The following is a 14,589-nucleotide window of genomic DNA, read 5'->3' on the forward strand; positions in this document are numbered from 1 at the left end:
TGTGGAGGGAAATGGAGAGAAAAGAAGGAAAAAAAAATGTCTAAAGGAATCTGAATTCTCCAAACAGCTCCATGAGGAGTCTACACATGCAGAGATAGTTGTGAGGTTTGGTAGGAGTGTTCTGGGTGCCCGGGGTCTGGGAGCATTCGCTTCGTTGCTTCTCCAGCGAAGCCAGCCTCCTCCTAGCCTAAGGGTATCTTGGCTGGGAGCTCTGTTCTGAAAAGGGACCTGGTCAAAAGCCCAAGAAGAGTCAGGTAGGGGCTCCTTGTCAGGTAACACGGTGGACAAAAGCCCCTTCTCAAGGAGAGAGCCTCACTCAGGGATAGGTGACTCTCACCGCTGCGGGTACACTAGAGCCCTGGGTACCTACAGCTCCCTGGAGTCCTGATGGAGGTTTTTGGTGAAAGCCCGGTGAAGGGTCTCAAATTTAAGAGCCTTTGGGGGCTAGGCTGGTAACCTAAAAACATTTGAAGCTGCCAGATATAAGAGGAAATAGGGGGAACTTTGGAGAACTGAGCATGTGTATATTCTGACTAAAGGCATTCAGATTCAGATTTTTAAACTACAGTTTTGCTAGCCAAGCAAAACACTGGCTGGAGTCACTGCTGGTTGGCGATCCTGCATTCGCCTGGGCTCAGTATCCGCTTTTCTCTGGTTGCTTCAACCTGCGGCTGATCCACCGTGAAAGCGCGGACGCCGAAGACGGTCGCAAATTTTGGCGCGCCTCCTGAAGGCTCAGTGTCCTTCGCCTGCGCTCGCCGCGCTGTCCCCTCCTTCGGCACCACCCAGCCCCCACCCGCATCTCGGAGGGCCCCAACCTACTGAAGCTTGGAGTGTCTCAGAAGCCCTTACGGGCTACATTTCATCTCTACCAGAAATGGAGTTGTTGCGTCTGGGACGTTCCCCCTCCGGAGACTCGGGGCCAGATGCGGCCCCAGGCAAGCGGGGAGACCGGGAGATGTAGTGCGCTGGGGAAGCAGCGGGTCCCGGCCTGGTAACCGGCTGAGAGGCGGGGCCGGCGGCAGAGGGGAACCCCGCCCCGGCCCCGCCCCTCGTAGCCCCGCCCCCAAGCTCTAGAGTTTCGGCCTCCAGCTCCCACCCCGCACTGAGTCCCGGGACCCCGGGAGAGCTGGCGGTGGTTGGTTGGGTTTCTTCTGCCCGCGCGGAGCATCACTTGCGCTCTACGGCTAGCCCAGAGCTGTCGCGCAGCGGGGATTTCCTCTCCTCCCGGCACCCGCTGACGCCCCTGCAAGCCGTGGCCGGAGCCAGGGCACCTTCCCCTTTGCGCCCCACAGTCCTGCGCTGCGGCGCTCCTTCCACCTCCGCGCCTTCTTCGCGGGGCAGGCCCAGGGAGAAAGAACCGGCGCCCAAGTCCTGGGCACCGCGCCCGGCGCGAGGTGCGGGATGGAGAGCAAGGCGCTGCTGGCCATCGCTCTGTGGCTCTGCGTGGAGACCAGGGCTGCCTCAGTGGGTAAGGAGCCCACTCCCTAGAAGGAAGGCGGAGAGGTCGGGTGCGGGCGGAGAGATGGGGCGATGCGGAGGTTCTGGAGGCCGGATCTAACTCGGAGTCAGAGAGCTGGAAAGATGAAAAGTGACTTGACACTTTGTGTTTTTTCATTTACCAGTGAGGAAACCGAGGCTCTTTGGCCCAAGATTATCCAGAGAGTTGGTGGTCTCCCGAGCCCAGTTCCTTTTCCACGACTCTGGTCTCCGACCTGGGCCTCGGCTGGAGCGAGTCCTGCGGAGCCGACACACCCTCGGGGAGGCGGGGGTGGGAAGGCAGGCGCCGGGGCTGGCAGGCAAGAGGTGCCCCCGCAGGCGGGAAGAGGCTGTGGAACGTTGTCCGGCTGGGCGCACAATCCTTAGCCCGGGCGCGGGGAAGGAAGCCTTGCAGGGAGAGCCAGCCAGTTCGCTCCGATCGCCTGCATCGTGCACTCAGCTCTGCCTCTGCAGGAGTCAGGCGGACCCCGGTGTGCGGTTCCCTTCTGGCTGGAACCCACAAACACATCCACCGTATGCGGTGCAGTTCAGGGAGGAAAACTTTTTTTCCTTCCTTGGTGCAGGATGCTGCTGTCCTTGCAGAGAGAAGGTGAAATTGAGCTCCGAGCCGGGGTTGTGACAGCTTCCCAAAATGTTTCCAAGTAACGGTCACCTTCTTATGTAAAACAATCACATCTTTCAAAGCTTTGGTCCTTGGGATAAGCGCATGGTCAGAAGCTCAAGTTCTGAAAACTTACTCTGCGGGACTCGGTAGCTAGATTTAGCGCCGCTCCGCACTTTCCTTGCCACCTAAAATTTCAGTCTTTTCAGGATTAGGAACACACATGCGCTTGATGGAATAAATGTCTTTCTTTCTTCGAAAGCTTTACCCGCCCCCACAACCCCCTTCTCATATCTCTTTTCTGTAGCTACAGTTTGCTGATTTCCAGATTTCCACTCCTTGGAGGGTGAGAAAGGGAAGAGGGTGGAGGGGGAAAAAAGTCAAATAATTCAGGGAAAAATTCCTTATATTGGAATAAAAGAATCACATGTCTTTAAAAAAAGACACTCGTATACAGTAACAAGATCATCTGGGTATAGTTATTAAATTTTCTTGATAATGACTTGGTTCATCAGGGCCAGCTCCACCATGGACACTCATTTGTCCCTGACAAGACCTCTCTTTCCCCCTTTATGATCTGGAACATGTGGTTGTTCTGTATCCCACAAAGAAGTGAGTTGCTTCTAAGCCTGGGGTGTTTCATCACGCAGCAGTAGTAACTGTAATCGGGTTGTCCTGAATATAATGATGAGGTTGCCCTTTTGGAGTGTGTGACTTGCTTAATTGGATTGGGCTGTAATTGGTGCCATCAAATTCTAGAGACAGAGGCACTGTTGTTTTTCCTTCCTGTCTTTGAGCTGGAAGGGTAATAGCGCACAAATTAATTAATTTTGGTTAGGGGATTTGAACATAGAAGGGCTTTTTATTGAGTAGCAGCATATGTACTTCTTATAGTTATTTCTTTAGAATTTTCTGAAGAGTAGAACTTAAACTTGCCAATGCAAATGAATGAAGCTTAATGGAGCAAAACAAAATTGAATGTTGGTTGGTCTACAGATATGAATTTGAAGTTATCATTATTGATATAGCCTTGTTGAAAAGATTTTTGTTGAATAGTATGGTATTGTCTTAGCTTCCTATGAATGGAGAACATATCTTTAATTAATTTTTTAACATAAGAAAGTGTGTCTAGAGTGTGAGATAATCTGTGACAATAATTTATGAGAGATCTTCAAGAACCTCTTAGTTCAGTGGCAGAATGAACATGGCTTATTTAGAGCTTTGCCTTTACTACCGTTTTTTTTTTTTTTCTCATATAAATGTGCCCAGATAATGGGTTCTTTCTCATTTGGATCACTGTACACATTGTATTAAGTTACTGTTTTCAACATATTTCTCAACCTAGTGTTTCCCAGCCAAGTTTGATACTTGTACTCATCCAAATGAGTTGTTTTCATTTTCCTTTTCTTAAAGTGAGACTCCATTGTTGGAAGGATTTTCTATTGTTTTTAAAAACTTTGCTTCATTGTTTGTCTACTTTGGGGGCAGTTATTTCCTTCTGTGTTGAAAAGGGCTATGGTAATTAACCGAACATGGTAAGCCAGATCAATAGCTATCCAAGAGTGTCCCATAGGCCATGTGTGATCGAGTCATCTGAAATGCTTGTGAAAATGCAGATTTGTAGGGCTAGGGATAGCTTACACATCTTAAAGTTTAAGAATTACTAGCCCAAACACAAATCAGTATACCAATTAATTTCTGAGATTTACTGATGTAACTTAAGTTCTAAATTTTTTTAAAAAACTATATTGATCAACAAATTTACAGTTGTGTCAACAACCTATTTTGCACATCTGGGTGAGTGTGTAGAAATATGGGTGATTAGCTGTTCATTTTTGCCTGCAGCTGTTCACATTGAGGTCCACAGATTCAGTGTACTGGATATTTGCACTGGATATTTGCTCACTCTCTTTACTCATACTTTTTCATATTTGTTAATACTGTCTTATTTACCCAACAAGATTAGTGCCAGTTTAGGCCTTGAGAGTCAGTGGTTCTTTTTAAAAAAATTTTTTTACTTATCTTTAAAAGTCTAGTATAATTAACATACAGTGTTATATTAGTTTCAGGTCTACAATATAGTGATTCGTCAGTTCTGTACACGACTCAGTGCTCATCATGATAAGTGTACTCTTAATCCCCATCACCTATATCACCCATCCCCCCACCCACCTCCCCCTGGTAACCATCAGCTTGTTCTCTATATTTAAGAGTCTATTTTTTTATTTGTTTTGTTTCTTAAATTCCACAAATGAGTGAAATCTTTGGTATTTGTTTTTCTCTGACTTTGTTTAGAATAATACTCTCTAGCTCCATCCATGTAGTTGCAAAATGGCAAGGTTTCCTTCTTTTTTATGGCTGAGTAATACTCCATAGCATCTGCATCTTCTTTATCCACTCATCTATTGATGGACACTGGGTTACTTCCATATCTTGGCTAATGTAAACAATGCTGCAATAAACACAGCGGTGCATGTATCTTTTTGAATTAGTGTTTTCATTTTCTTTGGGTAGAGAGTCTTTTGTTCTTAGTTGATGTGAGTTAAAGATCATATTAAGCTTGGGTGATTACCCAGCATCCATCACTTTTTAAGGTGATGTTTTGGAATCTGGATATTAGTTCAGGCCCTAGCATGGTGGACAGTTTTTCTTTCTTTGATAGTTTTCCATCACTTACTAGCTCTTTGCATTTAGTTCACAGAGAACTCTGTTTTCTTGCTGTGGAGTGATCCATGGTGAGGAATCTGTCCAGTGATATTTTTAGGTAAATACAGCTTTCTTGTATTGTAAACTTGGTATCAGGATGAGCTCAGAGCTTTGATTAATAAGTTGAGATTTCCCGAATTGTAATTCATTAACACTACACTTTTTTAGTTACATTCTCTAAGAAAAAGTGTATTAATAGGTGTATTATATGGACACTGGCAAATGTTTTTTTTTTTTTTCCCCTCAATTCCTCTCACCTAGATTTAATGTACAGTCTTCCAACTTTGGCAGTTCAGTTACCACAGGAAGTGCACTAGAAAATTGATAAAGGAAAATGAGACAATGTCATGGGCACTCCTCTCCCCTTCAGGGTACAGAGATGAACTGTATAGAAATCTCTCTTAGTAGTATTCATTAATCAGCAATTTAGTCAACTGTGTACATCCTATGCTTTATAAGAAATGTCAGTGGGTCCTTTCCCAAGGGAGTGAGATCATCAGATGAAGGTTCATTTGGTTTCAATGTCCTATATCCTTTTGTAAGACCTTGAAGTTGGCAATGTAGGAAAACAGGAACTCCACCCTAGCTCCATGAATTGCAGAACTTTTGTGTTGGTTTATGACCATCTGCCCATTCTTCCTGTTATGACACAGTTTGTGAACTTTTACTGGGAATGGTGAAAAGTAAATTCACAGTTTTACACAATGAATTGCTGAAGAGGCCTTTTAAAGTATAGAGTGTGCATTGTTTATGGAAGGTGTTTCCTATTGGGTCTGACTCAGTGGCAACTATATTCATTTATTTAATTTGTTTCTAGGTTTGCCTAGTGTTTCCCTTGATCCACCCAGACTCAGCATACAAAAAGACATACTTAAAATTATGGCTAATACAACTCTTCAGATTACTTGCAGGTAAGGATTCATTTTAGATTCAGATTTCCTATGTTAAGTAACTCATTGTTATTGAGGGAAAAATAATTTACATAAGCAGAATTGTAATAGAGTTGTAGTAATTGTAAGTAGTGACATTTCTAATAATGAAAAATTAGAACGCTCTTCTCCCAAAAATTTTGTATGATTTTTCTGGAATTTTTTTCCTGCTATTCTCTGCCAACACACACACACGCACACATGCACACACGCATATGCACACGCACACACACGTACATGCACACACGCGCACACATGCGTACACATGCACACACATATGCACACGCACACATGTACACATGCACACACGCATATGCACACACGCAGTACACATGCACACACACGTACACACACATGCACACATGCATGCACACATGCACACACGCACATGCACACACATGTATGCATGCGCGCGCACGCATGTACACATGCACACGTACACATGCACACACACATGCATGCGCACACATGCGCACACACACGTACACATGCACACACACATATGCACATGCACACATGCACACAGTACAGCACCTGGCACATAGTAAATAGTAGACATTCAATAAATATTGAATAAATAAGTGAAATTAAGGACTTACCCTCTTACCCTTAAGGGATGGGGTTGAAGGAGTTTGGGGCCATATTTATCATATTCAGAATGGCTCGTGGACATTGGTTTAGCCCTTGCCAGGAATTTTATTTCATGATACAATTATGACTGTAGTAGCAGTTTAATATTCAGCCATTAATATTACTGAGTACATGTTCTGCACAGGTAATGGACTTCATGCTTTGGCTTGATGTTCTGGAATGCCTCTCTTCTCATTTGCTAGCAAGAAGTCATGCTACTGTTTTTTGCTAACTGGGGAAGCCGGGTTCTCTGAAAGGAAGAAGATGTATTTAGTTTTTGTCTCATAGCTCCGACCACAAAAGGAAAGGCAGAAGACCTTAGGGTTTAATGCAGTGACCTGGAGGCTTCTCAGGAACCTCTCAGTGTGTCTTTGGCAGAGATATGGAGAGATGGGTGGAGGTGATGTTGCCCTCTGAGAAGAGAACCAGGGGTCCACAGAGAACCTTGGGCAGCTTACTGCCATTGCTTGCACCTGATGAACACCAATGTTCATCACAACACAGATCTATTTTAGACTGCAGACTGTGAAGGATACTCTCATCCCCTTATCAAGGGTAGGTAACCAATATCCAGCCCTTGGGAGAAGACATAGTAACCGTGCTATTTCTCCAGCTTTGCTATCAGAAGACACATTTCTTAGTGGATTTTCCTCTTACTCATCCTCAATAACAGAGGCTATTTAAAATCCTCAAAGATTCCATACTCCCTTTTAAAACTCATTCAAAAGAATTTCTTATGTCCTGAAAAAGCCATGGAGTATGTTAAAGTAACTTCACTAATGTAGCTGCAACTTCATGAAAATTTCAAATTCTTTGAAAGAAGAATCAGTGATGTTACATGCTTTTTGATGTGGACTATCTTTCTTAGGGCTTTGCAGGGAAAGGCTGCAATGAAAGTAATCTTTGTTTGAATGCAGTCTGTACAAGGTCCTATGAGGCTCTTAGACAGTTGCGCCCTCTTCCTTCTGAACCTCACTTCTTATTGTCCTGCCTGCCCACTGTTACCTGACTACTCTGGCTTCCTTGCCATTCCCCTGATACTCCAAATACTCCTGCCCCAAGGCCTTTACATTTTCTGTTCCCTCTGCCTGGAACACTGTTCCTCCTTATATTCATATGGCTTCATCAAGCCCCTCCCACCAGAACTCTTTACTCTGTGTATATTCTATATTTTCTCCACAGTACTTATCACTACCTTACATTTTACTTACACTATATATTTTACTTACTTTTAAAAAAATTCAGGTTTATTGAGGTTTACTTACTATTTCATTGCCCGTTTCCTCTAACTAGACTGAAGTTCCATAAAGGCATTGATTTTTGTCTGATTTGTTCACTGCTGTATCCCCAGACTTTAACAACACTTGGCATATAGCACCTGCTTAAGAAACATTTGTTGAGTGAACGAGTTAATTAATAGAAAACTCAGGAATCCTTATAAGTGGTGTCCGAAGCTGAGTTTATGGCTTTTCGTCATTTGTCCATTCAGCCTGTCATTGTTGGTAGAAGGCTGTGAATCTGTCTGTTGAGTTTATATAAGTTTGAGAAACAAACCTTCTGTTTTCTTAGAAACAGCCTCATAGTGTCGCATTTCCCATGATCACTTCCCTGGAATTGATTTTTCAGGGGACAGAGGGACTTGGACTGGCTCTGGCCCAATAATCAGAGTGGCTCTGAGAAAAGAGTGGAGGTGACCGAGTGCAGGGACAGCCTCTTCTGTAAGATGCTCATGATTCCAAAAGTGATTGGAAATGATACTGGAGCCTACAAGTGCTTCTACCGGGACACTGAAATGGCCTCAGTCATTTATGTCTACGTTCAAGGTAAGTAGTTACATGGAATTCATTTCCCAAGCTGATTTACCGGGTATAAAACACGATAAGCAGAGAAGAATCGAGTACAATGGAGTACGACAAAAGGCTCGCTCCAAAGGCTGTTTGCCAACAGGCATACACAAAATTCTTCTCTCTCAAGGTTTCCTCTGAGAATAAGACTCACTGATTTGTTCTGGAACTTGGACCCCGTTACATCTCTTTTGCCCAGTTAGTGGGGTTTTGCTCTTTGTTTCTAAGGGAAATGTGTGTTCACAATTGGCTATAGGGATTTATAAAGAGCCTTCTGATGTTTGAGAAAAAGAACCTGAAATCCTTGAAAAGGAGGGTTCAGGGGTGCGTTACGGAGAGGTTTCTGTGGAGAGATAGGTTATCTACAACAGGGTAGGAGATTTTCTCAAGAATGCGCAGGGAAACAGCCAAGGGCTCTGGAGCTTTTATGTACATGAGAACTTTTCTTTTCCGACTTATACTTTGTGAAAAACAATTTCCATCTTCTTGTGCAAATGAAGATACTACCTCAAAGGGCTTTTTGAGGACAGTATTTCTCTCCTTTGCTTGTGTGGTCCAAGATCTTGGATGATATGCAACATCTTTCCAGAGTTTGCAATTTGGGATTGACACCATGGAGGTCAGTTTAACATCCATGTAGAATAAAACACAATGTTACATGTATTTAGTATTTATAATATAAATTATTTTTTCTTTTGTGTTTCAAAAATCTTCTACTACCTTAATTTTCATGTGGAAACCTGACCTAACTGATGATAGTTATAATTCTGTCAGACAATTTTGGGGAATGTTAGTGTTGTATAGTACTTTTCTTGGATAATCTAAATATTTTTCTTTTCAGCGAAATTGAGCTGTTTAGACATTTCATTTATACATCTGTATATATATATTTTGCATCCCAGAGGATTTGAGGCAGGTGAGGATGGCTTAGACTTTTTTCCAGGAGCATCTTTTATAGAATGGGAATTTCATTAGCTTTGGGAAACACACTTGCATATCTCCATTTACATTTCAATCGTGCAATATGGCCAATGCAGTGGGAAAATGGAGACTACATCAAAATAACGTATGTCATTCCTGGACTGCACAATATTGAGAATTATTTTTGCCCAGGGTGAGCACAGTCCCAGATAGAATTCTGTGCCCTTCTCCTTCCTCTGCAGAATTTGAAAGAGACAAGGCTCAGATCTTGGAGAATTTCTGGCTCCTTTTGATCTGGCAGTCTTGGGAGATCAGGCTTTCTCAGAAGATTGCAAGGATTTCCTGCTTTTAGCCTGTCTGGAAATACTACAAGATGAACCTCTCCCGTAATATCTCGTTATTTCCTTCTCCCCAAGTCAGGAAACCTGGAGACATGTGAAAATCCATTTCATGAGTTACAGTAAATATTTTATTTTGAGAGGATGGGTGGTTGTTTGGGTTTCTTTTGTTTATTTCCTTTTTTTGGAAGACTGAAACAGAATTGATTCACTGAATAGTTTTAGTCTTATGTAAGGGGTTAATTTAGCTTCCAAAGACTTGTTGGAAGCAAGCTTGGTAATATCTCACAGTACGTGGATGAAAGGTAGGTAATATTCAGAAGTAGCAATCCCAGGCACTGTTTATTTGTACATTGCCTGTCTTTGGGTATACCATTAAATTCTGCTTCTTGTCTAAGCCTAATGTTCTAGGAGGTGAGCTGTCTAAGATTTTTTTTTTTTTAAGATTTTATTTATTTATTTGACAGAGAGAGAGATAGCGAGAGCAGGAACACAAGCAGGGGGAATGGGAGAGGGAGAAGCAGGCTTCTTGCTGAGCAGGGAGCCCAATGTGGGACTCAATCCCAGGACCCTGAGATCATGACCTGAGCCGAAGGCAGACGCTCAACGACTGAGCCACCCAGGCACCAGAGCTGTCTAAGATTTTGACACTGAGAAAGAAAGCACTGACGTATTCCCTATAGGCGGCCCTTTAATGTCCCCTCTGGTCCCTACCTTGCTTCCTTAGGCTTCTGACCCCATTCCCTCCAGCAATGGATGGAGCCAGGAAGTGGGTCTTGGCCTCATAAGATAATGGCTATGGCATGTGGTGGGCTGGATTGGCTGCCTTTCTGTGCTTTCCAGCTGGGAAGGAAATCAAACTTCTGCTGTTGCAGGGAATTATCTGCCTTTCTCCCCTTGGTTTAATTAACTCTTTCTTCACTTGGACCAGCCATCCTGAAGAGCTCTGGAAACGCTGGATCAGGTGTGTTGGGCATAGCAGTCTGAGCCATTATCTCTGTGAGATTTCAATACAACCTCACACTATGGTGACTGTATCTCCGGGGAGTAGACTCTTTTCCCAGTGGTGTATTCACATTGTAGGAACAATGTTAGAATGACATTAAAATCTCTTTTTTGTTCTTCTCACTTTTTGCCATGGTGGTTTTTTGAGTTTTCATCATTGAAGCTATTAATGATTGCTGAATTTTAAACTGAACTCAATAACCACTGAACATTATTTTATAAAGAATCTCATATCTAGTGTTCACAATCTTAAAATACCCACGTCAATTTTCCTCTTGAATAATTAAATCAAAAAGTTGTTATTTTCGGCTTATTTTAAAGATCCTTTGGAATCCATTAGTTTATTTTCATGGCCCTTGGACATTATTTGCCTAAAGGGAGAATATACTTTTTTTAAGCATCAATAAAATTCAGTAGGTAAAATACAGATTTAACTTTAAAATTAATTTACAATAAAAAAATTATTTTAAAATTTATGTACTTGAAAAGTACTTAGTATCTATGAAGAATGTATATGTGTATATGAAAGTGTATATGAAAAATGAAGTATGCTCCTTCATTTTGAAAAAAATTATAATGATCCATCTGTTTAAATGTGGAACCTATAAAATATACTCTACTTGTTGATGATCCTAGTGAAAGGAGTCGATTTCACTCTAGGAATTTTCTTTCAGGTTTTTACACACACACACACACACACACACACACACTCTTTCTGCAGCATATCTTTGGAGTCAGATATCTACCAGCAGACCAACCTGTGGATCCCTTTGCCTGGTGTGAAATGTCATTCTCAATCATTTGCTTCTCTGGTTAGAGTTTATGAACTGGAAACAAGATCAACTTTTCTTTTTTTTTAAAAGATTTTATTTATTATTTGACAGAGAGAGAATGAGAGAGAGAGAGAGCACATGAGAGGGGGGAGGGTCAGAGGGAGAAGCAGGCTCCTTGCCGAGCAGGGAGCCCGATGTGGGACTCGATCCCGGGACTCCAGGATCACGACCTGAGCCGAAGGCAGTCGCTCAACCAACTGAGCCACCCAGGCGCCCAAGATCAACTTTTCTAGTAAATGCCATTAACTAAGGGAATTAATTTTTCTCCTAGATTACAGATCTCCATTTATTGCTTCTGTTAGTGACCAACATGAAGTTGTGTACATCACTGAGAAGAAAAACAAAACTGTGGTGATTCCATGTCTTGGATCCGTTTCCAACCTCAATGTGTCACTTTGTGCAGTAAGTTACATCTTTTTCAATCATCTCTCGTGTTTTCATAATGTTAAGATGGGTAGCCTGTATGTAATATATTATCAACCACGTGTTTTAAAGATCCTCAGGGAAGGGTCAAAATGACAACAAATAAAACCAGTTTATATTCTTTAGTGATAAATTCTTTAGTGATCATTTTACATGGTTTTCGCTTTTGGATAGCACTTTATTCAATATTTGATGTTTCTTTTTCTACCCAGAGGTATCCAGAAAAGAGGTTTGTTCCTGATGGTAACAGAATTTCCTGGGACAGTAAGAAAGGCTTCACTATCCCCAGCTACATGATCAGCTATGCTGGCATGGTCTTCTGTGAAGCAAAAATTAATGATGAAAGTTACCAGTCTATTTTGTACATAGTTGTGGTTGTAGGTAAGTGGGCAGTTTCCTTATCATTAAATCAGACACTAAAGATTGGTTTCCTATATTACGATCCTGGAGATTAAGGTACTGGGGGAAGGACAAAGGATATTGAAAAATATATTCACTCAAGATCTGGTGTGGGGCAATTCATTACGTCTGCTCTTCTCTACCAAATAAACCTACGTGCAATTCAGTTTTTCTCTTTTCTTGCCAAAACCAAGGACGGAAAAGAGTGTTATTATCAGAGCATATTTTATGGAAAGTTCAATGTTCAGAACATTGCTTGGCATCAGTTCTTTTAATTATACCTATTTTATGGAAAGTTCAGTAATTTACTAAGGCTGGCTTCGCTGGCTATTGACTATTCAAATTTTACTGCTTTTCTATCCACTGGGCTACATCTTTGAGATTCCTGCAGGTTTGCTTTGTAAGTCTTTGTAGGCCATTTTGTGGGAAGGTTCCAAGTATTGGTGAGGCCCTCAGGGAAAAATGATGTGTCACATTTTGAAATTGCATCATTTTCGAAAAAATCCATGCTAAGTTATAGATTTGTTTTCTCTCTCTTTCTCTGTGTTTTCAATTTACTTGCTCCAGGGTACAAGATTTACGATGTGGTTGTCAGCCCCCCTCTCGAAGTTGAGCTGTCTGTTGGAGAGAGGCTTGTCTTAAATTGTACAGCAAGGACTGAACTAAATGTGGGGATTGACTTCAACTGGGAATATCCTTCTTTGAAGGTAACACTAACAATTCAAAGCCAGACCTCTCAATACTTTGATAATAAGCTCCAATGGAATTGGCTTAAGAGACAGGGACCTCTCAGGGCGCCCGTGTGGCTCAGTCGTTAAGCGTCTGCCTTCGGCTCAGGTCATGATCCCAGGGTCCTGGGATCGAGCCCCGCATCGGGCTCCCTGCTCAGCGGGAAGCCTGCTTCTCCCTCTCCCACTCCCCCTGCTTGTGTTCCTGCTCTCACTGTGTCTCTCTCTGTCAAATAAATAAATAAAATCTTAAAAAAAAAAAAAAAGAGATAGGGACCTCTCTGGCCAGATAAAATATAAGGGCCTTAACTCTCTCTCTCTCTCTCTCACATACATACACACACACACACACACACACACGCACAGTTTAAAAGAACTGCAGAACATATAACATCCATGGAAAACAGATGCAATGCCAAGAACTCGGTCCCACTCTGCTACTTTCAGGCTGTGAAGATGAATTTTCTCTAGGTGATTACATCTTGTCAGGTTGTGTTATTTTTCTGTGCTCCAAAGTCTTTGTTATATTTCCCCTTTAAGGGAATTTGTCTTCAAGAGGTGGCATAAAACATACTTCTCCTTAAGCAGTGGTCATATTTGCTTGTGTTCCTGTAGTACATATCCATCTCATTCCCACTATGTGAGGCTTTAAAAACCTTAATTCAGTTGGTTCCATTTATTTCTCCTGAAACCAAATATATTGGTTGCTTAGGTGATATGAAATGTTCTGAAGTCCCTTATTTTTAGCATGAATAGTGTTCGCCAAGGGCCAAGACTTGATCTTGTGGGTATCTAGAAGCTACCAGGTAATGTTATGCTGGACTTTGAAAGTTCGGTGAACTCTTTTTCAGCATCGGCATAAAAAACTTGTTATCCGGGACCTAAAAACCCAGTCTGGGAGTGAGATGAAGAAATTTTTGAGCACCTTGACTATAGATGGTGTAACCCGGAGTGACCAAGGGCAGTATATCTGTGAGGCTTCCAGTGGGATGATGACCATGAAGAGCAACACATCAGTCAGGGTCCATGGTAAGCTAAGATCTCCTTTGGGATTATGCTGTGCCTTGAAAAGTGCGCTAATTTAAATAAATTTAAGTCAGCTAGTGATTCCGATTTTGTTCATTCAGAAGACATTTTTGAGCTCCTGCTAGGGAGGCCATATGACCCAGAGGTCAAGAGCACAACTTGGGTTCAGAGCCCAACTTTAATAATGAGACGAGCTAATACAGTAAGCGCTCACTAAATTTTACTTGTTGCGTTTGTTGTTAATGCTATTACTAATAGTATAATAAGCAGAGTATTATTATCTAAGATAGTCTTTAAATTTTCATTTTATTGCAAGACTGAGAGGCCTGTGTGAATAAGCATGGGCTTTATACTTGGAGAGGCCTGGATTTAATTACTATCTGTGGGGCTTTGAACAAATAACCTAATTTCTTATTTATTCTCTTCCATTAATGTCACATAATAACGCATAAATGTCTCAGTTTAGGTGATAATTCATATGGCACCCGACTTATAGGCCTTGGTAATGATTTTGGATTTTATAATATGGGAATTCATAGAAGGGTTTGAGCAGAGAGAGACATGCTCCAGTTTATGTTTTTGTAGGATTACTATGTATTTTTTGCGAAGTACTTTTGGGAAGTAAGGGCAGAAGTAGGGAGACCAGTGGGGGGCTTGTTGCAGTTATCCAGGTGAGAGATGGTGAGTGGCTTAGAGAAATGATCTG

At 42.1% G+C, this 14,589-nt stretch overlaps 1 protein-coding gene across 1 annotated transcript in view; it reads left to right on the forward strand.

The window, feature by feature from the left end:
* Nucleotides 1-1,095: 1,095 nt before the first annotated feature.
* The window catches only part of KDR (kinase insert domain receptor), a 44,699-nt gene continuing 31,205 nt past the window's right edge, over nucleotides 1,096-14,589 (forward strand). Inside the window, exons 1-7 of the mRNA XM_081812366.1 lie at nucleotides 1,096-1,471; nucleotides 5,625-5,718; nucleotides 7,993-8,189; nucleotides 11,579-11,709; nucleotides 11,943-12,111; nucleotides 12,697-12,836; nucleotides 13,709-13,886. Coding sequence (XP_081668492.1) covers nucleotides 1,405-1,471; nucleotides 5,625-5,718; nucleotides 7,993-8,189; nucleotides 11,579-11,709; nucleotides 11,943-12,111; nucleotides 12,697-12,836; nucleotides 13,709-13,886 — 976 coding nt within the window. The 5' untranslated portion in view covers nucleotides 1,096-1,404. The remainder of the gene's footprint in view (nucleotides 1,472-5,624; nucleotides 5,719-7,992; nucleotides 8,190-11,578; nucleotides 11,710-11,942; nucleotides 12,112-12,696; nucleotides 12,837-13,708; nucleotides 13,887-14,589) is intronic.

Source organism: Leptonychotes weddellii, chromosome 2, assembly GCF_054177405.1.
Source record: "Leptonychotes weddellii isolate Sample4059 chromosome 2, ASM5417740v2, whole genome shotgun sequence".
Classification (NCBI taxonomy): Eukaryota; Metazoa; Chordata; class Mammalia; order Carnivora; family Phocidae; genus Leptonychotes; species Leptonychotes weddellii.